General features: G+C 36.4%; 1 protein-coding gene across 4 annotated transcripts; it reads right to left on the bottom strand.

Annotated features, from left to right (window-relative positions):
- Positions 1-1217: 1217 nt before the first annotated feature.
- LOC143681175 (uncharacterized) lies at positions 1218-21993 on the bottom strand. Of its 4 annotated transcripts, XM_077157994.1 has the most exons (6): positions 21538-21993; positions 19704-19789; positions 15075-15201; positions 4532-4627; positions 3952-4043; positions 1224-3511 (listed from the first exon to the last, which is right to left on the bottom strand). In XM_077157994.1, the coding sequence occupies exons 2-6, from the start codon at positions 19713-19715 to the stop codon at positions 2303-2305; spliced, it is 1536 nt and encodes a 511-aa protein (XP_077014109.1). In that variant the 5' UTR covers positions 19716-19789; positions 21538-21993; the 3' UTR covers positions 1224-2302. The 4 variants fall into 4 exon arrangements, with proteins under 4 accessions (XP_077014112.1, XP_077014111.1, XP_077014110.1 ...); XM_077157997.1 differs by lacking the exon at positions 15075-15201 and having other exon boundaries at positions 1218-3511; positions 21538-21549; XM_077157995.1 differs by lacking the exon at positions 4532-4627 and having other exon boundaries at positions 1221-3511; positions 19704-21993.
- Positions 21994-23396: the final 1403 nt, after the last annotated feature.

Raw genomic sequence — 23396 nt, 5'->3', positions numbered from 1 at the left:
AACTGAGACACTCATGGCAGTTTCTCTTTGAGTAAACAATGGTACTCCAGGCACCATGAGTTCCTGTATGGAATGGGGCAAGGCTGTGGGATCAAGATGTCCAATTTTGTTGAGCAACAAATGCATCAGAACTGTGCCATGTCACCCTGTTCCCAATGTGGCAAGGGATTTCACAAATTCCAGTCGATAACATCCTGACATAGAGAAACTGGGATGACCAGAAACTACTAGACTCAAGGGTGGGGAGTAAGTGCAAATTGGCACAGTCAGGTGAGTTTCTCACTACAGTTTCTCCATCACAACTTCTCTTTCACTTCCCCCAGAATGGTACTCCACTGATCTTTTGAGCCCAGAATAGCAGCTTTAGACAGCTTTTACCTGTCTGCTAGGTGTTTTCACTAATGGAAACACTGTGCTTCTTATTCCACCATCTTCCATTTTAGAGATTTTTATTACAAGCTTAAAGAACCACCATTATTCAATTTAATTTCAGCTTATAGGATTCTGTAGACTTGTCTCTGTCTGAAAACTGCTTGACATACCTGCACTTATATGAACTTCTCCATGTTAGCAAGGCTGTTCTGGTGAATCCCATGACAGATTCAAGGTGTGACTTGACTCCTGGTTAGATGACTATGTAAAGATTTACCTGAAGAAATTCTTGACATTGAACAGTAGAATCTAGGAAATGGTATAACACAGTTACAGGAAAATTACCCCTGCCAAAGATTTGATTCTTGGCACTCCATTCTGAGCACTGTCTACCAATCTCTTTATTGCTGTGTTTGCAGCTTTATCTTTTTACATGCCTTAAATTTTCCTTCTTCTTCAAAAAGACATAATTTTATGGCTTTTCATATGATGCAAATTCAATCAAGAAATGTATTAGGACTGGTATGGGAAAAGAATGTAGCAAATGGAAAAGTAAGTTGTAGAATATCCATTCAAGATCACTTGAAAAATACTTAGGATGATTTTTCAGCATCCTTAAAATACAAAAAAAGTATTTTCTATGTTAATTACAAAAATTGCATAAACAAAGATGTTAATACAAAATATGCAATGTGAGAGTCAGCACATATGAACATTCTCCTTCATCATGCTCTATACTTTCTCAATGATGGGGAGAGATTTGTGAATGATTGAAGAAAAATGGCAAAATTAGGAAGTGTGAAAGGTTTTATATTTGATAACTAATAGGATAGACTATTTATTTCATATACAGTCTAATTAGAGTTTAAGAATCTTCATGTTTCCTAAAGACAATGTATCTTTCGTGAGAAAATAGTAGAGTTTTATGGATTATCGGGAATTTTTAATGTTCTATAATATTGAGTGTGGACAATGACATAGATGATTTCAGGATATAGCCCCATAAATTTCATTTTCATTATAATGAGAAAACAATTTTTCCATGTGTATGTAAAAGTTCATCCAGTTATAAAGTTGTCTTCACTAGGGTTGGAGCAGATGGATTTCAGGACTTTTTGGATAGGATGAACTGAGGAGAGGACAGCATCAGTCTGGGGTTTGCTGTTGGAATTCAGGCCTGTGTCTGTTCAGGAGGGAGCTGTGGGAAGATTTAAGTTAGCACCATATGTACTTGCCCATCTGTCAAGTACATGAGAGAGTGTCTCAGGAACAAGTTCAATTTGAAAAAGCATGAGCTGAAATGGACAAGGAAACCTTTTCCCACTCTAAGGACAATAGTTAAAATTCAAAACTGAGCTCTGGGTTGGATCTTTTCACTTTCAGATTTGGGTTTGTGTGGTTACATAGGAGAGTGTTCCTATATTGAGGAAACATACACTGGTTTATTTTGTGTTAAGTGGTAAATGTGATGAAGGTATAATCATTGGGATTTTGAATAGACCAGGCATTCTTTACACTGTTATTACAATTTTATATATAAAATCTATACATTCAATAATTATTTCAAAATCTGTTTAATTCCCTTGTCAATACCATGCCATTAAGGGAGGACAAAATTAAATCCCATTATAGAGACTAAACTCTATGTAGGTCCACATCAGTCAAACTTGTGATACTAAGTCTGAATTTAGTTAAGTAGGTAGTGAGTGAATATTATATGAATGGCTGCTTTGTATTCAGTGTTATAAATAATGTTGTGATACTATGGAAACAGTACCATATTTGGATTCAATTTTTGCAGATGAGCTCCTTCACCTGGGAACTCTGAAAACTGATTGTCTTTTAGGCAAGGCTGAATGCTTAGGAGAAAGGCACTTACTTGTCCCTAGTTAAAATATTGAGCAAAGGCTTTTCCACATAGATGACATTCCTAAGGTTTCATTACAGTGTGACTTCTCTTATGTTTTCTAAGGTTAGAATAACAGGTAAAGACTTTCTGACATAAATGACATTCATAGGGTTTCTCTCCAGTATGAGTTTTCTCATGTCGTCTAAGGTTAAAAGATTGGCTGAAGGCTTTCTGACATAGATGGCATTCATATGGTTTCTCTCCAGTGTGAGTTCTCTCATGTTTTTTAAGGCTGGAAGAATGATTGAAGGCTTTCCCACATAGATGACATTCATAGGATTTCTCTCCAGTATGAGTGTTCTCATGTTGTTTAAGTTTAGAATAATAGGTGAAGGCTTTCCCACATAGTTGGCATTCATATGGTTTCTCTCCAGTGTGAATTTTCTCGTGTTCTCTAAGATAAGATCCAAAAGTAAAGACCTTCCCACATAAATGACATTCATATGGTGTCTCTCCAGTGTGAATTTTCTTGTGTTTTCTAAGGGTAGAACAACGAGTGAAAGCTTTACCACATAAATGACACTCATATGGTTTCTCTCCAGTATGAATCCTCTCATGTTCTCTAAGATAAGAAAATATATTGAAGGCTTTCCCACATAGATTGCATTCAAATGGTTTCTCTCCAGTGTGAGTTCTCTCATGTTTTTTCAGGCTACAAGAATAAGAGAAGGCTTTCCCACATAGATTGCATTCAAATGGTTTCTCTCCAGTGTGAGTTCTCTCATGTTTTTTCAGGCTACAAGTATAAGAGAAGGCTTTCCCACATAGATGACATTCATAAGATTTCTCTCCAGTATGAGTGTTCTCATGTTGTTTAAGTTTAGAATAATAGGTGAAGGCTTTCCCACATAGTTGGCATTCATATGGTTTCTCTCCAGTGTGAGTTCTCTCATGTTGTCTCAATTCAGAATATTTAGTAAAGGTTTTCCCAAATAGATGATATTCACAGGGTTCCTCTCCAACATGAGTTTCATTGTAATGTGTATGGCCAGAATTCTGAACAAAGGATTTCTCAATTAAATGACATTCATATGACTTACTTCCAGGGTGTAAATTCTGTTGTTGATTAAAAGATGATAGATCATTGAGGGCTTTTCCAAATAGATTGCTGAAGTAAGATTTCATTCCTTTGTGAGTTAACACATGTTGAATCACTCTGGAACTATGAGTACAATCTTCTGGCAACTTACTACATATAATACCATTCTTCTGAGTATGAGAATTCTGCTCCTAGGAAGTAGAGGAGAGAATGTAAGAGGTTTGTCCATAGATTTCAATCCATATGCATCTGAATTCAAAACTAACCAATCGGTGACATTCTCCAATTAAAATATTTCCCATGTTATTTATGAATCATTTTATTCTTCTGCATGTACAGAGATCTACTCTTTTATAGCTTCTCAACTGCAGAAATTTCTAATCAGTCTTGAAGACTTCATAACGTTTCAGAGATTGAGTATATGAGCTGTATTTATAGAATTATTTTTTCATATATAAGGAAGGTTATATTATTGTGTTCAAATCAATTATTTTCTATATGCAAATTATCACAGACTTTTCCTGGATTCACACTTAAACCAACTTACAGTAAAGTGATTGTACTGAATTTTTAATTTATTCCATTTCCAGGTATCTATTTGGAAGACCAGGGTTACAGCCATAATGCTTACCAATGACATGATGGTAGATATTTCTTTCTTGCAGATATGATGCACAGATGGCATTTCTTGTTCTTTAACACTATCTTCCCTGCCTGAAAGAACTGAAAAACCAATTCATTTCTAAACCAGCATTAGGAAAATGAATATGTTGAAGCAGCACACATAGCCATATAATTGTTTCTAAAATGATAGTTATCTGAGAAAGAATATCAAATTAAAGATTACTAGAGGTAGCAGAAACTTTTATATGACACTATCAATTAGAAAATATTTTCAAGATTTAATTATAAGAAAAATTATTTCAAAAATAATATGTTGGGGAGGTAAAGAGAGGGAAAAGCATTGAAGCCAAGGATGAGAAATGGGTCATAAGTGAAAGTTTAAATTCAATTGTCCATAGACATCTATTTTGCCAAAGCTAATGACATGTGATACAGATTGATAAGCATTTGATACTTTGAACTGAGGAAATTTCCCCAATATGTACATTTCAGAAAATATAACTTGCAGAAATCTGCAGGTGATATATGAGTCACTCATTGATAATGTTCCTCCCTGTCCTGAATACATGTTCCAAGGAAGTGCTCACCTGAATTCTGGTTTTGAAAATATCCAATTCCTTCTTCCCAAAATTCCTCCCCTTGAACCAACTGTGAAGCTACATCTGATTTACAGACCTGATATCCTGTTTATGGGAAAAATACAAGAAATTTTGAGTTCTGTGCACTTAACAGTATATTATCATGAAGTCCAGTGAAGGTGATTGTGTAGTTTGCAAGTGGCTGAACGGTAATATACTAGAACTGGAATATTTTTATAAATGTGAATTTAATAATTTACAAGTTTACAGTTCTAATGACATGAAAGTGTCCAACTTAAAGCATTAACAAAAGATTGCCTTCACTCAAGAAAAGCCAATGGGTCAGAAACACCTGTCAGCTGGGTAGGCAGATGGCTGGCATCTGCTGATCACTTGCTCCTGGGCTCAATTGTTTTCAGCCTCTGTTCCTGTGGATATTATTCACTTTCCTTCTTCAGGGCTGGCTTTCCTCTTTTGGCTTCCCTTGGCTCTACTCAGATTCTGCTTTGCTTAACATCTTATGACAATATCTACTGGGCTCCAAGCATCTCCAAATATCTGTGTCCCTATTCTCCATGTGTCTACATCTGGGTAAGACCTGCTGTGAAATTTCTGTTGGCTCTGATGCTTCTGTAATTTCTGATTCTCTCCAAAATATTCCCTCTTTTAAAAGATTCCAGTAAACTAATCAAGGCCTACCTGGAATGGGTTGAGTCACATCTCCATCTAACTAAAAGTCAAACCCACAATTGGGCATGTCCCATCTCCATAAGATGATCTAATCAAAATTCTCAACCTACATTTAATCAGGATTAAAGTAGCTGCTCCAACAAGATCAGATCAGGTTTAAAACATGGCTTTTCTGGGGTACATAACATTGTCAAACTGGCACATTACAACTTTTGGGCCCTCAAAAAGAAATGTTTTCAAAATACAAAACATATTCACTCCATCAACTTAACCATTTCAATTCAATTCAAATACAATAAAATGTTAAAGTCACTAAAAACTCTCAACAAAGTCAATTATGGACATTGTCTGCTCTAAGGCAAAAATTCTTCTCCTGCTCTGGACCTGTGAAATTTAGAGCAAGTCATCTGCTGCCAATATACATAAGCAGGACATTCATAGGATACATGTTTCCATTGCTATAGGGAGATATAAAAAAATAAAATGGGGCCACTATACTCATACAGTTCTGGAAACCTATATGCTTTCTCCATTAGATTTAAAATTCTGAGAGGCATATGTCCTTTGGGTTTTAGGAAGCAAATTAAAAAAAAAGCACAGGTATGGATTTTAGTTAACAAAAAGTTTTCTGGGCACATACAATTTCAAACCACCACATTCCACACTCTGCAACCCAGAAAGACCTGTTCTTTCTGTATGCAAAGTACATTCATTCCATTAAAATATTCTCCCCAAATTTAAGCCATTTTAAAAGCAATGCTTAGTATGAACTCTAATCAAAATTTGTTATGTGTGCCCTCTGCATGTGTACCTGTGAAATCTATAGAAGAATATACAATGGAATGACAAGAATAAAATAAACACTTCCACTTGATTGGTAGGTGAAAGGAAAGCACAGTTTATGGTTCCAAACCCTGAATGGCATACTCTATTACGTTTCAAGTTCTGAGAGTCACATACATGATGAATTTTTTTTTTGAGCAGGATGAGAGGGAGCTTTTTTTTTAATAGCTGTGCATTTATCATCACAATCAACTTTTTTTCCAAAAAATAATATATATACAAAAAAACAATGAATTTCTAAGCACATTGCAATAATTAGTTGTAGAACAGATTTCAGAATTTGATATGGGTTACAATTCTACAATTTGAGGTTTTTCCCTTCTAGCTACTCTAAGATACTGGAGACTAAAAGAAATGTCAAAATAATAATTCAGCTATCATACCTGTTTAGTAAACCCTACTTTCTCTGTTTAACTCCACCATCACCTTTGATCTTTCCATCCCTCTCTTTTTTCTTTATTAATTAATGGAAAAAAGAAATTAACCCAACATTTAGAAATCATACCATTCTGCATATGCAATCAGTAATTCTTAACATCATCACATAGATGCATGATCATCGTTTCTTAGTACATGTGCATGGGTTTAGAAGAACTAGCAACACAACAGAAAAAGATATAGAATGTTAATATAGAGAAAAAAATAAAAGTAATAATAATAGTAAAAAAAAGACAAACAACCACATAGACAAAAACAAAAAAATAAAACAAAAAAAACCTATAGCTCAGATGCAGCTTCATTCAGTGTTTTAACATGATTACTTTACAATTAGGTATTATTGTGCTGTCCATTTTTGAGTTTTTGTATCTAGTCCTGTTGCACAGTCTGTATCCCTTCAGCTCCAATTACCCATTATCTTACCCTGTTTCTAACTCCTGCTGGACTCTGTTACCAATGACATATTCCAAGTTTATTCTCGAATGTCGGTTCACATCAGTGGGACCCTACAGTATTTGTCCTTTAGTTTTTGGCTAGACTCACTCAGCATAATGTTCTCTAGGTCCATCCATGTTATTACATGCTTCATAAGTTTATCCTGTCTTAAAGCTGCATAACATTCCATCGTATGTATATACCACAGTTTGTTTAGTCACTCGTCTATTGATGGATATTTTGGCTGTTTCTATCTCTTTCCAATTGTAAATAACACTGCTATAAACATTGGTGTGCAAATGTCCGTTTGTGTCTTTGCCCTTAAGTCCTTTGAGTAGATACCCAGCAATGGTATTGCTGGGTCGTATGGCAATTCTATATTCAGCTTTTTGAGGAACCGCCAAACTGTCTTCCACAGTGGTTGCACCATTTGACATTCCCACCAACAGTGGATAAGTGTGCCTCTTTCTCCGCATCCTCTCCAGCACTTGTCATTTTCTGTTTTGTTGATAATGGCCATTCTGGTGGGTGTGAGATGATATCTCATTGTGGTTTTGATTTGCATTTCTCTAATGGCCAGGGACATTGAGCATCTCTTCATGTGCCTTTTGGCCATTTGTATTTCCTCTTCTGAGAGGTGTCTGTTCAAGTCTTTTTCCATTTTGTAATTGGGATGGCTGTCTTTTTGTTGTTGAGTTGGACAATCTCTTTATAAATTCTGGATACTAGACCTTTATCTGATATGTCATTTCCAAATATTGTCTCCCATTGTGTAGCGTGTCTTTCTACTTTCTTGATGAAGTTCTTTGATGCACAAAAGTGTTTAATTTTGAGGAGCTCCCATTTATTTATTTCCTTCTTCAGTGCTCTTGCTTTAGGTTTAAGGTCCATAAAACCACCTCCAATTGTAAGTTTCATAAGATATCTCCCAACATTTTCCTCTAACTGTTTTATGGTCTTAGACCTAATGTTTAGATCTTTGATCCATTTTGAGTTAACTTTTCTATAGGGTGTGAGATATGGGTCTTCTTTCATTCTTTTGCATATGGATATCCAGTTCTCTAGGCACCATTTATTGAAGAGACTGTTCTGTCCCAGGTGAGTTGGCTTGACTGTCTTATCAAAGATCAAATGTCCATAGATGAGAGGGTCTATATCTGAGCACTCTATTCGATTCCATTGGTTGATATATCTATCTTTATGCCAATACCATGCTGTTTTGACTTCTGTGGCTTCATAATATGCCTTAAAGTCAGGCAGTGTGAGACCTCCAGTTTTGTTCTTTTTCCTCAAGATGTTTTTAGCAATTCGGGGCACCCTGCCCTTCCAGATAAATTTGCTTATTGGCTTTTCTATTTCTGAAAAATAAGTTGTTGGGATTTTGATTGGTATTGCATTGAATCTGTAGATCAATTTAGGAAGGATTGACATCTTAACTATATTTAGTCTTCCAATCCATGAACACGGTATGCCCTTCCATCTATTTAGGTCTTCTGTGATTTCTTTTAACAGTTTTTTGTAGTTTTCTTTACATAGGTTTTTTGTCTCTTTAGTTAAATTTATTCCTAGGTATTTTATTGTTTTAGTTGCAATTGTAAATGGGATTAGTTTCTTTTTTTCCCCCTCAGCTTGTTCGTTACTAGTGTATAGAAATGCTACAGATTTTTGAATGTTGATCTTGTAACCTGCTACTTTGCTGCACTCATTTATTAGCTCTAGTAGTTTTGTTGTGGATTTTTCTGGGTTTTCGACATATAGTATCATATCGTCTGCAAACAGTGATAGTTTTACTTCTTCCTTTCCAATTTCGATGTCTTGTATTTCTTTTTCTTGTCTAATTGCTCTGGCTAGAACCTCCAACGCAATGTTGAATAATAGTGGTGATAGTGGACATCCTTGTCTTGTTCCTGATCTTAGGGGGAAAGTTTTCAATTTTTCCCCATTGAGGATGCTATTAGCTGTGGGTTTTTCATATATTCCCTCTATCATTTTAAGGAAGTTCCCTTGTATTCCTATCTTTTGAAGTGTTTTCAACAGGAAAGGATGTTGAATCTTGTCAAATGCCTTCTCTGCATCAATTGAGATGATCATGTGATTTTTCTGCTTTGATTTGTTGATATGGTGTATTACATTAATTGATTTTCTTATGTTGAACCATCCTTGCATACCTGGGATGAATCCTACTTGGTCATGATGTATAATTCTTTTAATGTGTTGTTGAATACGATTTGCTAGAATTTTATTGAGAATTTTTGCATCTATATTCATCAGAGAGATTGGTCTGTAGTTTTCTTTTTTGTAATATCTTTGCCTGGTTTTGGTATGAGGGTGATGTTGGCTTCATAGAATGAATTAGGTAGTTTTCCCTCCACTTCGATTTTTTTGAAGAGTTTGAGGAGAGTTGGCACTAATTCTTTCTGGAATGTTTGATAGAATTCACATGTGAAGCCATCTGGTCCTGGACTTTTCTTTTTAGGAAGCTTTTGAATGACTGATTCAATTTCTTTACTTGTGATTGGTTTGTTGAGGTCATCTATTTCTTCTTGAGTCAAAGTTGGTTGTTCATGTCTTTCCAGGAACTCATCCATTACATCTAAATTGTTGTATTTATTAGCGTAAAGTTGTTCATAGTATCCTGCTATTACCTCCTTTATTTCTGTGAGGTCAGTAGTTATGTCTCCTCTTCCATTTCTGATCTTATTTATTTGCATCCTCTCTCTTCTTTTTGTCAATCTTGCTAAGGGCCCATCAATCTTATTGATTTTCTCATAGAACCAACTTCTGGTCTTATTGATTTTCTCTATTGTTTTCATGTTTCAATTTCATTTATTTCTGCTCTAATCTTTGTTATTTCTTTCCTTTTGCTTACTTTGGGGTTAGTTTGCTGTTCTTTCTCCAGTTCTTCCAAGTGGACAGTTAATTCCTGCATTTTTGCCTTTTCTTCTTTTCTGATATAGGCATTTAGGGCAATAAATTTCCCTCTTAGCACTGCCTTTGCTGCATCCCATAGGTTTTGATATGTTGTGTCTTCATTTTCATTTGCCTCGAGGTATTTACTAATTTCTCTTGCAATTTCTTCTTTGACCCACTCGTTGTTTAAGAGTGTGTTGTTGAGCCTCCACGTATTTGTGAATTTTCTGGCACTCCACCTATTATTGATTTCCAACTTCATTCCTTTATGATCCGAGAAAGTGTTGTGTATGATTTCAATCTTTTTAAATTTGTTAAGACTTGCTTTGTGACCCAGCATATGGTCTATCTTTGAGAATGATCCATGAGCACTTGAGAAAAAGGTGTATCCTGCTGTTGTGGGATGTAATGTCCTATAAATGTCTGTTAAGTCTAGCTCATTTATAGTAATATTCAGATTCTCTATTTCTTTATTGATCCTCTGTCTAGATGTTCTGTCCATTGATGAGAGTGGGGAATTGAAGTCTCCAACTATTATGGTATTTGTGTCTATTTCCCTTTTCAGTGTTTGCAGTGTATTCCTCACGTATTTTGGGGCATTCTGGTTCGGTGCATAAATATTTATGATTGTTATGTCTTCTTGTTTAATTGTTCCTTTTATTAGTATATAGTGTCCTTCTTTGTCTCTTTTAACTGTTTTACATTTGAAGTCTAATTTGTTGGATATTAGTATAGCCACTCCTGCTCTTTTCTGGTTGTTATTTGCATGAAATATCTTTTCCCAACCTTTCACTTTCAACCTATGTTTATCTTTGGGTCTAAGATGTGTTTCCTGTAGACAGCATATAGAAGGATCCTGTTTTTTAATCCATTCTGCCATTCTTTGTCTTTTGATTGGGGAATTCAGTCCATTAACTTTTAGTGTTATTACTGTTTGGATAATATTTTCCTCTACCTTTTTGCCTTTTGTATTACATATATCATATCTGACTTTCCTTCTTTCTACACTCTTCTCCATACTCTCTCTTCTGTCTTTTCATATCTGACTCTAGTGCTCCCTTTAGTATTTCTTGCAGAGCTGGTCTCTTGGTCACAAATTCTCTCAGTGACTTTTTGTCTGAGAATGTTTTAATTTCTCCCTCATTTTTGAAGGACAATTTTGCTGGATATAGGAGTCTTGGTTGGCAGTTTTTCTCTTTTAGTAATTTAAATATATCATCCCTCTGTCTTCTAGCCTCCATGGTTTCTGCTGAGAAATCTACACATAGTCTTATTGGGTTTCCCTTGTATGTGATGGATTGTTTTTCTCTTGCTGCTTTCAAGATCCTTTCTTTGTCTTTGACCTCTGACATTCTAACTAGTAAGTGTCTTGGAGAATGCCTATTTGGGTCTAATCTCTTTGGGGTGCGCTGCACTTCTTGGATCTGTAATTTTAGGTCTTTCATAAGAGTTGGGAAATTTTCAGTGATAATTTCTTCCATTAGTTTTTCTCCTCCTTTTCCCTTCTCTTCTACTTCTGGGACACCCACAACACGCATATTTGTGTGGTTCATATTGTCCTTGAGTTCCCTGATACCCTGCCCAAATTTTTCCATTCTTTTCCCGATAGTTTCTGTTTCTTTTTGGAATTCAGATGTTCCATCCTCCAAATCACTAATTCTATCTTTTGTCTCTTTAAATCTATCATTGTTGGTATCCATTGTTTTTTCCATCTTTTCTACTTTATCCTTCACTTCCATAAGTTCTGTGATATCCTTTTTCAGTTTTTCTATTTCTTCTTTTTATTCAGCCCATGTCTTCTTCATGTCCTCCCTCAATTTATCGATTTCATTTTTGAAGAGGTTTTCCATTTCTGTTCATATATTCAGCATTAGTTGTCTCAACTCCTGTATCTCATTTGAACTATTGGTTTGTTCCTTTGACTGGGCCATATTTTCAACTTTTTGAGCATGATCCGTTATCTTCTGCTGGCGTCTGGACATTTAGTCAGATTTCCCTGGGTGTTGGACCCAACAGATTGAAAGATTTTTCTGTGAAATCTCTGGGTTCTGTTTTTATTATCCTACCCAGTAGGTGGCGCTCTTGGCACACGTTTGTCTGTGGGTCCCACCAGTAAAAGGTGCTGTGGGTCTTTTAACTTTGGAAAACTCTCACCATCGGGGAGGTTTGCCAGCCGAAGCACCTTGGAAGAGTGCCAGCTGGCCCAGGGGTCTGAACACAGGGAGGGTCACCGGCTGCCACAGCCTGCAATAGCGCCCATCTGAATTTCCTAGTCGGCCCGGGGCACCAAGCGTTGTGGGAGGGCACCAGCCACCGTGGCTTGAGGGGACCACCTGCCCAATTCTGCCAGTTGGCCCAGGAAGGAGGATGGGAGAGACTCCGGCCACTTGCCACCCCACCTGGGGAAGCCCGCGCCCCTCGGCGATCTCACCAGAGCGGGTTCTCTCAGCCAGTCAGCCATTCCAGGATGGGGTACGCTGTCTTTCTGATCTCTGTCGTGGCTCCGGAAGCTGTTCTGTATCGTTTTTACTCGCCTAGTAGCTGTTCTGGAGGAGGAACTAAGATCCCCACGTCTTACTAAGCCGCCATCTTTTCTGGAAGTCCTACATAATGAAATTTTGTCCTCCAAGACTGATGAAGTGGGAATTTTATCTCTCCCAAGTGCTTGTGCAACAGCCATGCTCTCTGTAAACACAGGAGTGAAATCTCCAACCTCTCAGGTCTTTGGGGTTGTGGTCTGACTCTGACAGCCCTGGGGAATAATCACAACCCTCTCAGAACAGTGAGGTGGCAGAGAGAAATTCTACATTCCCATGGGTTCTGATTCCACCATCTGAAAGAGTGGGGTTGTACTTAATATGGGGTGGGAGGCCTACACACTTCAAGCTGTGAAAAAACCACACCCTTTCTACATATATTGATGGGTCCACCTTCTTGCCTCAGTTGTTTTTGTTCCAGACTTCAGCTTCAATGGTTCTACCCTTGAAGTGATTTTTCCGACAATCGGTCCCTTTTCTTCAAGACTACCAGTGGTTGTTCAGGCAGATTTTGCAAATGACTTGTCAGTTGTGAATGTTGCACACAGACGTCCAAACCATCAGACAAAACAACATTCCACAAATCTCTCCTGGATAACTGCACTCCCAATCTTGAGTAGAACAGAATTGCTGACTTGTCTCAGGTTTAATTAAACCCTTACAGTTAGCACTATTCTCTGGGAGCTCACTTTCCAGAAGCTCCAGGTTCTCTAAACCACCAATATCTGGTTTCTTTAAGCACATGATTTCAGTCCTTAGCTTATCACATTCCTCTCATATTTTAACATAAGTGGCAATTAGGATTCTGAACTTCCCATGCTTATCTTGGAAATTGCCTCAGTTAAATATCTAAGTTCGTGAATGAAGATCTGTCTTCCACCCAATATCAGAAGTCAATAGTGACAGGAATCACCTTTCCTCCTGTCTCCATAATACATCATGATTTCCTTCCTGAACATTACTGGAAATAACTTTCACATTCATATGCCTTTGAATGCTCTCTTCAAAGATATCTAAGCCATTTCTATAAATGACCTCACAATCCTTCCAGCCTCAACCAATTACCCAATTCTGAAGCTGAATTGCCATTTGTGGTATATGCAACAAAAGCACATCAAATGCCTGGGCCAAACTCTGTTTTTAGTTTCCTAGGCTACTTAAGCAATAGCATAAAATGGGCTGGTTTAAAATTGGAAACTTATTGGTTTATTGTTTTGAGCCTTGGGAAATGTCCAAATCTATACATCATCAAGGCAACATTTTCTCCCCAAGACTGTGGCTTTCTGATACTCACAACTGGAAACCATTGTTCCTTAGTCTGCCATATGGCAAGATATATGATGCTGTCTCCTGGTGTCTTTCTTTTCTTCAAGGTTTCAATGACTTCAAAATTTTATATCTATGGCTTTTTCTCTCTGTGTCTGAATTTTATTCTTTTATGAAAGACTCCAGTAATAGATGAAAACTAATCATGCTTGAGATAGGACACAACTTAACTGAAGTAACTTCATCAAAAATTAATACAAACAATTGCTCACATGTGAAGGTATGGATTAGATTTAAGAATATGCTTTTTTGCAGTACATACAGCTTCAAACCACTATCATGACTAGAAAAGAATATAATGTTGAAGGTCAGTCAGGGGAAAAGTACCTCGAATATATAATATTGACCATTTTTCACCATCAAAGTGTTAAATCTTGATCTTGTGCTCAAATACAGTGAGAACTTTTGGTTGCTGAGCCAAGCTCAAGAACAGACTGCAGAACACTCTATATTTTCAGACAAGGAAAATTCTAGATTTCCATAATAGTTTATTATGATTTTCACAAAGAATTCAAAAACACTGTGATGGTTAAGTTCGTATGTCAGCTTGGCCATGTGAGGGTGCCAAGTTTTCTGATCAAGTAAGCACTGGCATAAACATTACTTCAAAGAAATTTCATGGCTGATTAATAAATTGAAGGTTGGTTTTCTAAATCATTACTTAGTTTATTGCATCTGTGGCTAATTACATCTATTATCAAATAAGGGAATGTCTTCCACAAAGAGAGAATTGAATCAGTTGGATTTAATTCAATTTGTTGAAGTCTTTAAAGGGAGAAGAGAGAGAACTTCCATGTCTTATTCAGTCAGCCAGCCCCTCCTGAAGAGTTCATTGATGCCCTTCATTGGAGTTGCCAGCTAGTGCCTACATTATAAAATTTAACTCATGCATCTACACAGTTGGTGTGAGATACTTTTATAAAATCTCATATTTACAGATATCTTCTGTTGGCTCTGTTTCTCTGGAGAACCCTGAGTAATACAATAAGTCCCCTTGGAACATTCTAAGTTAATGTGGAAAATGATATGCCTGTTGTGTTATTACTATCATCTGAATCCACACAAAATCCCTAGAGCAAAATAATTATTTAGAGCATATTTAATCTCCTTATTTATCCTTATAGAAAATACTCATTTTATTCCTACATTGTATTCAGTATAAAAGAAATACATGGAATTTGTGTTCACAAAGATTATATTTTAGTCAGGGGAAAAGCTAGATGTAAGTAATAAGTAAAGAGACAAAAATCTTAGATTGTTATTCATGTTATGAAATAACATAGAATATGAATATAAAGTAAAATCTAAAACAATATAAACAAGCTGTTCTAGACACTTCTTAAGAGGATTAGATAGGTAAGTTTGATACTCACCCACTGAGAGCAGATGACTGATATTCTCCAGCATCACATCTCTGACCAGCCTTCTCTGGGATGAATCCAGCATGACCCACTCTGCCTGAGTAAATTCTATAAATACATCTTTCAATTTCACTAACTCCTAAAAACATCAGAGATACAAGTATTCAGAAAGGGCCATCTGCTGATATTCAGATCACAATGATTGGAAGCATAGCACTGAGGAATTGATAATTGTTGCAGAAAGCTCAAACTGCATTTGCGTTTCAAGTCAGATGATTCTTAATACTGAACAATCTGTCTTTCAAAGGTATGGACACATACAAATACACATTGATTATTTGACTCAATTATTTTTAAAAATCTCAAAAAACACATGGTCTAACAGAATCTTGACATTTCCCAATAAACTGGTCATTATGACTTGCAGATGGTGAGGTATAATTTGCACTTCAGCATTTATAACAAAAAAACCATTTTCTACCTATTTCAAGTAAATATACAGACTCATCACAGGACAGTGAATACTCATGTGCTGCCACTTTTATAACTATAGTTATATTACTACCCCAGATGACCTGTTTTCTCTCATCTATGGCATCATTTCACAAACAGTTTGAAATTTTGAAAGATCTCATGAGCTTATGTGTAAAGTACTTTGCATCCAAACTTAATATACAGATATATTATTCAATAGAATGGCAGCAAACGTTGCAGCTAAATATAGCATTCTACAGAACTAAATAGGTACCATGGATAAGTTGGAACAGTGTATGCTGACTCATTAAATTTTCCATAACTTCAGATATTTATCATAAAATACAAATATGGATCAGTGGCTCACTTCAAAGACTCCTGAAACTCCTATACTGAAGGATAAGCCTAGCTCCCCATTCCGGGATATGAGATCATTCAAACTCAATATTCCTTGGGAACTTCAAAACCCATGTTCATTCTCTCTTTATTATCTTCACCTCCTCTTTATGTTTAAGAATAAAAGAAGGCCCTTAAACCATTCCGGTCTCTTCAATTCATCACAAAATTTCCTAGGGACATGAATTTTACTCTACTTTCTATACTCCTGAATGCAAGTTAGCATTAAAGAAACAATACTTCTTTTCATTACTCTCTTTTACAAAATTTGAATAAACTGCTTAAAATAAGGGGAAAAGAGCAATGAGAACAAAAGAAAGGGAAAATTTCAGGTATCCATTTTAAAAGTTTTAAAAATGTACAAATATACAATATTAAAACTTTAAGAAATTATGATTTGAGGAAAATAAATGATTCCTCTTTTCCTTCTATTGACTAATCCTCACATTTGTTTCTTGCAACAATGCAAACCCTCCACCTTGGCAACTGTAACCCTGTACTGATGAACTCACTTGCTGAGCACCAGCCTCCCTACCAACTATAAATATCTGCTATTACTCAGTTCTATCAACTAAGCTCACTATACATCTAAGCCATTTGCAGGCATTAACAGGATCAATGAGTACATTATTTCTCTAAAGAGGACATGGGCTGAATGAGAACAAACCTCTCAGTTCTCCAGTGAATATAGAGTCTTAATGGAGTTGGCAACAAACTTTTGCTGGAAAGATTACTTATTGATGAATGATCACTGTGCCAGTTTGAGAGGATTGATGCACCCTAGAGAACCCATGTTTTAATCCTAATCAATCTTGTGAGAGCAACGGTTTCTTCCAATCCCTATTCATCATTGTAGGTTGGAAGCATGATTAGATTATCATTACAGAGACATGCCTCAATCAATTGTGGGTACTAAACTTGATTAGATGGAGATGTCTCTCCACTCATTCTACCTGGGTTTTGATTAGTGTGCTGGAATCTTATATAAGAGGAGACATTTCAGACAGAGCCCCTTTTGAGAACAAGAAGAGAGGTACAGAACCATGACAGAAGGATGAGAGAACCACAGAGTCTACCAGCCATCAACCTTTGGAGATGAAAAAGGAAAATGCCTCCCAGGGAGCTTCATGAAGCAAGAGGCCTGGAAAGAGAGCCAGCAGATGACACCATGTTTGCCATATGCCCTTCCAGCTGAGAGAGAAATGCTGAATGTCATCAGCTTTCTTAAACCAAGGTATCTTTTCCTGGATGTCTGAGAATGGACATTTCCACAGATATATTTTAACTGGACAATTTCACAGCCTTAAAACTGTAAACAAGCAACTTGTTAAATTCCCCCTTTAAAAGCCATTCTTTTGATTCTGGTATTTTCCATCTGGTCAGCTAGCAAACTAGAACAGATTTTGGTATCAGAGAAGTGGGGTGCTACAATTTACAAATACTAAACATGTTGGAGTGGCTTTTAAAATGGATAAGAAGATTCTGGAAGAGTTGTGAGCAGCTTGATAGAGAAGGCCTAGAATGCTTTGAAGAGACTGTTGGTAAAAATGTGGACTCTAAAGATACTTCTGATAAGGCCTTAGACAGAAATGAGATATGTGTTATTGCAAACTGTAAAGAAGATGCAATCCTTGTTTTAAAATGACAGATAATATGGAACAACTGACCTGTGGATTTGGATGGAAGACAAATTTTAAAACCCACGAACTTGGCAATTTAGTAGAAGAGATTTCCAATTAAATGTGGAAAGTGCAACCTAGTTTCTCCACACAGCTTATAGCAAAATGCAACAGGAAAGGGATAAGCTGAAACCTGAATTTTTGGGTACACAGAAACCAGATGTTGATTTTCTGGAAAATTCTGACCTTCTGGAAAGGGGGACTCCACAGAATAGTGCCCCACATGAAGATTTAACCAAATGTGGAAACCACCAGCCATTTCAGAGAAAGCAGGATTGGACATGAAGTTATCCAAGACAGATTTGTGGAAACTCCTTATGTCTGATGGACATGATCTGAGACTATTTATTGAAAGCCAATGAAAGTGTTTCAGAGCTGTGTAAAAAGAACCACTGGCAGTCAGAACAGAGAGGGATAGAGAAGGGAAACATTGGAGGAAAAATAACTTCAAAGGTAGAATCATGGAGGCTGAGGTCTGAAGGCAAGACACTCAGGCTAGGAGAGTGAACCCATCCAAGCATGTGGAGAGGGTGAGTTTGCCCCAGAGAAATAGGATGGGCTTTCTACTTCATTGCAGTGGAAGAGTGGTGATGCCTCAGGCCTTGGAGAGGGTGCAGCACACCCTTTGGGGATTGGGGAGAATAGGGCTGCCACCACACGCAGGGGTTGAGTGTGTACCGTAAAGCTTACAGTGAGGCTGGGTGTGGCCCTGATGCTTAGAGAGGGTGAAGCTGAGTAAAAGGTGGTCTCTCCAGTGTCTCCTAAAGTTGAATTCAGAAAGGCAAGCATAGGCCTGTAAAAACGGTGGGATTGCTGCTTTCTAAAGCTTCAAAGATAAATGACTCTCAGATTTGAATTCTAATGGAATTTGCCCTACAGTTTTTTGAGCCTGCTTGTGTCCTGTAACCCATGTATTCCTTCCTCCTAATGGAAATGGATACATATATCCTATGACTGTTCCTCCCTTGTATGTTGGCAGCAAATAACTTGTTTGAGTTTCACAAGTCCAGACTGAGAAGAAAATTTTGCCTTGCAACTGTCCATGCCTGTAGCTGACTTTTCTGAGACATTTACTGGTTTTAACCTTGTATTGTATTTGTAATGTTACTGAAATGATTTAAGGTTCTCTGACATTGTAATGGAATGATGTACTTTGTATATGGGGAAAACATGTGATTTTTAGGGCCCATAAGGTGGAATGTGCCAGTTTGAAAGGATTTATGTGCCCTAGAAAAGCAAAAACCATGTTTTAATCCTAATCAATGTTGTGAGAACAACAGCTTCTTCTAATCCTTATTCAGTACTACAGTTTGGAAATTTAAACAGCAAACTTGAACAATCACCATCCCAGAGGCCAGGAGAAATATAACTTTAGCTCAGATCCCTGAATAGCTTCTAAATGAGATCAGAATATTGTTCTAGTTTGTTAGCTGCCAGAATACAATATCCCAGAAATGGAACAGCTTTTAAAAAGGAGAATTCAATAAATTGCTAGTTTATAGTTCTAAGGCTGTGAAATTGTCTAAATTAAAACAAGTCTATAGAAATGTCCAATCTAAGACATCCAGGGAAAGACTCCTTGGTTCAAGAAGGTGATGACATTCAGCATTTCTCTCTCAGTTGGTGGGGCACATAGCAAAAGTGGTATCTGCTAGCTTTCTCTCCAGGCCTCTTGCTTCATGAAGCTCCCTGGGAGGCATTTTTCTTCTTCATCTTCATAGGTCACTGGCTGGTGGACTTTCTGCTTCATGTGACTATGTCATTCTGAAGCATTCCCCCAAATGCTTCTTCTTTTAAAAGATTCCACTAAACTAATCAAGATCTATACAGAATGGGTGGAAACATGTCTCCATCTAACCAAGTATAATACTTAAAAATGATTAACCACATCTCCATGAAGATAACCTAATCAAGTTTCCAACTTATAGTGCTGAATAGGGATTAGAAGAAACCATTGCTCCTACAAGATTGATTAGGATTCAAGCATGGCTTTTCTAGGGCACATAAATCCTTTCAAACTAGCACAAATATCTATGCCCATCTGCTGAAAACACATGGGTAATTTCAGTAAAAGGAAGTATTCCTTACTCACCAGTGGCTGCATGGTCAACAGCTCAGCTGAGAATTGTCTTCCTCTGGGTTTACACTCATAACAAGATAAGCACAAGGTAAGCAAAACTGAGAATGTAGAAAGAAGCTATTAGATTCTGGACTTATCCTTGACTTTCAGACACAACTCTCATGACTCCTAATCCTCCACCTGGGAATGAACCCAATCTAATAAACAGGAACATGAAATATGTCCTAAGAGAATAACTTCTTTGTACAGATAAGATGAAAACCATTGAGTTTTATATCTTCATCAGCCCATGGTTTTCAGAGATTTTCCATTCCCTTCCTGACTCAAAATATTTGCTCTCCACATCCAGAGAAATCACTGTGGATTTTCTCAGCTATCAGTATAACTGGCTTCTGAAATATCCAACCCCATCCTTTCAACTCTCACCCCAGTCCTACTTTGCCTTGTAGCTATCCTTCTGAGGATATTTGCCTGAAGTTTTCCTGGTTCTTCCATATTAAATGTCTAATACTATCACTCTCTCAATACTTACTTATGATCTCATCCTGCTGGATTTAGATAATCAAGAAACAATGCATTTTATTATCAAGGACTTGTTCCACTTTGAGGGATCAATGGATGGCTGCTGTATTACAAATATAGTCCTGAAAATCCCTTGCATCAAAAAAGTAGCATATGCACATGTGTCATAACATCTCACAATCCTGATTGGTTCAGAAGGCTCAAATTAAATAGAATTAAGGATTTGGAATAAAACTCATACTTCACATTGAAATTAGCAAAATGGCAGTTGACATCTTATATTATATTAATAGTTTTCAATTGTAACATTTTTCATTTCATAATTTATAGATGTGGAAGATCTTTTATGTTTTAAATTTTTATTAACATTGTTAAAAATTATATAATTATTTCATGGATAAATGATATTTTCTGAAAACAGTTAGATTAACTTATGCATTTGTTCCTAAAATCACATAAACAACATTGTATTAAATGTGTTTGGAGAATTACTTTTATTTAATCTTTAAATTAACATATTAATTAAGGCAGATTTACCTATTTAACAAATTAAATGAAAAGAGGTTCAGAAACCTTAGAAAACCAGAAACTTTTCTAAGGTTTGTAACCTTAAAAAAGTACATAGCTAGAAAAAGACACAGCCAGAGTTTAAATTTTTCCTTCTTGCTTCCCAGTTCAAATTCCTTAAAGCTTACACCATTACCTGAATGCCACCTGTCATTTCAGTAATCAGATGTTGCACCTTGTTGTGAAAATCTCCTTTTCATATAGTTTGTTCTCACAATTATGTCCCATGTCCAGGTTCCCCTCCAATGTGAGAACTTTCATAAAACTGAATCCACAACCCAAACATAAACTTTGGCTCTCCTGATGTTTACTGTCCAACATAATGTATACTTACTCACATCAATATATACTTACTGAGAACAATATTTCTCATGCCCTCCCTTGTCCCTGCTCCATACAGAGATCACTAAGATGTTGAGCCAGGTTTAAACACTGAGTTCCTTCAGGTAACTCATAAAATTTGTCATTATTCATGTATTAGTTCATTTGTCTGTGCTTCCTACTAGTGTAAATTCATGAATTTATTCCTTGAATGATTTTAGGCAAGTTTCCCTGAGAAATGTACTAATGAATTTTGAATCTAGAGAAAGTGTTTGTCCACTAATAGCTAACTTGACCTCAAATAGACTGGGCCTAAATGCCTGCAGTCAAATTCAATAATTAGAAAGTACATAAGGACTGTCCTTTTTGGTTAAAATTCTCTTCCTTATAAAACAGAGCCCAAACAGGCCAAAAACATAAGTAAATCAATACTTACTGATGACGCTTTCATCAAATTGCACCCTCAGAGGTTCTTTACCAGTCTAGAAAAAGTAACATTTTCAGGGATGACTCTCATTTAATGAAGTTGACAGTGTGATCAGCCTATAATCCAAAACATACTCTAATTCAGATGAGAGATACATATAATGAACAATGCCTTCTTTAACACCATCATTACCCAAATTACATAAACCATGCAGATATCTTTTAATTCCTCCTAAAATCCAAAAACCAACCTATATATCTTTTCCCAGAGAAAATACTCTTTAGTGATTTTTATATGCTGTGTAAGTATTCTGGAGAATCTACAGGTAGAAGGGCTCTACTACTCTTCATCTATAAAAGGACTTGTAATCAACCACCACTCTCTAAGGATGTGAACATTAATGTAGTCTACATAGGGTAAATATTTTTGCTAAAAAATATACTCAAATAAAAATACATTCATTTGTATTTTTTTTGCATGGGCAAGGCAAATGTCATATATATGGAATCATACAGAATGAGGCATTTTGAATGTGACATCTTTCATTTAGCATTACATATTTGAGATCCATAATTACTGTATGTATAATGTTGCTGAGTGGTGCTTCATTGTATGAATGTACCACAGTTTAACCATTCACAAGTTGAAGGATTGTTAGATTATTTCCCAATTTGGAGCAATTATGCATAAGGCTGCTATAAACATTTGTATACAGATTTGTTTGTTCACCTATGTTTTCATTTCTTTAAGATAAATGGCTAGGTGTGGAAATTTGGGTCATATGATATAGATGATCCAGATATGTTTAATTTTTCAACTATCAGACTTATTCCAAGTTTCTGTACAATTTTGCATTTTTACCAGTGATGTATGAGAGTTTCAGTTATTTTCCATTTTAGCCAAAATTTGGTATTGTAAATTGTTTTTAAAAGCCAGTCTAGAGTAGTGCTATGGTGGCTCAGTGGCAGAATTTTTGCCTGCCATGCCAGAGGTGTGAAGTTTCCCTTTCATTTGGGAAGGTACATGGTTATGTCTGCTAGCTTTCTCTCCTTGATACTCCTTTCAAATGGATTCTGGATTTCAGAGACCTTCCCAGGGGGTATTTTCTTTCTTCACAAGTGTTTCTCTCTGTGTTGGCTCTGAAGCATTTTCTAAATTGGTTCTCTATTAAAAGACTCCAGTAGGTGACCCAGCTTGAATATATGGAGCCACATTTCCATGGAAACAACCTAATTAAAGGTCCCACCCACAATTGGGTGGACTAAATCTCCATAGATATACCTCATTAAAAAATAATCCACCCAACAGATGAGTAAAAATTAAAGACATAAATAATTACCTAATGGGTGGGAAGAGGGGTAAAAAATTTGGGTAGTTTGCAATAGTAGTAGTAAATGAGGAAGGGAGGGTAAGAGTATGGAATTTATGATTTTTTCTTTTCATTTCTTTTTCTAAAGTGATGCAGATATTCTAAAACTAATCATGGTGATGAATACACAACTATATGATGATTAAAAAATTGTTGTAGTGATGTATTGTATGATGATACTGCGAGCCTTCAATTGTATACTCTGGATAGATTGTACACTGTATGACTACATCTCAATAAAATTGTATAAAAAGTGATTCCACCCAAAAATAATGAATCAGGATTAAAGAACATGGTTCTTTGGGGGGTACACAACAATGTCAAAGCAGCAAATCCTACCCTCTGGACCCCAAGGAAAACATATTCTTTCCATATATAAAACATATTCATTCCATTACACTATCACAAAGCCTTAAAGCATTTTCCTAACAATACAAAGTCAGAACCAGTAAAAAAAAAAAACCTCATCAAATTCAGTTATAGGCAGAGTCTGTCCCAA

The sequence above is a fragment of the Tamandua tetradactyla genome, chromosome 4 (genome assembly GCF_023851605.1).
Source record: "Tamandua tetradactyla isolate mTamTet1 chromosome 4, mTamTet1.pri, whole genome shotgun sequence".
Taxonomy (NCBI): domain Eukaryota; kingdom Metazoa; phylum Chordata; class Mammalia; order Pilosa; family Myrmecophagidae; genus Tamandua; species Tamandua tetradactyla.
The sequence above is the reverse complement of the archived record's forward strand: the minus strand, read 5'-3'. Positions and strand labels throughout refer to the sequence as shown.

Bases quoted from the DNA above. Each gene is read 5' to 3' on its own strand.
- LOC143681175 (XM_077157994.1), bottom strand. The intron at 4,628-15,074 runs GTGAGTATCAAA...TCCCATAAACAG, and splicing joins CAGTCATCTGCTCTCAGTGG to GATATCAGGTCTGTAAATCA. The intron at 4,044-4,531 runs GTGAGCACTTCC...TTGGTTTTTCAG, and splicing joins TTTTCAAAACCAGAATTCAG to TTCTTTCAGGCAGGGAAGAT.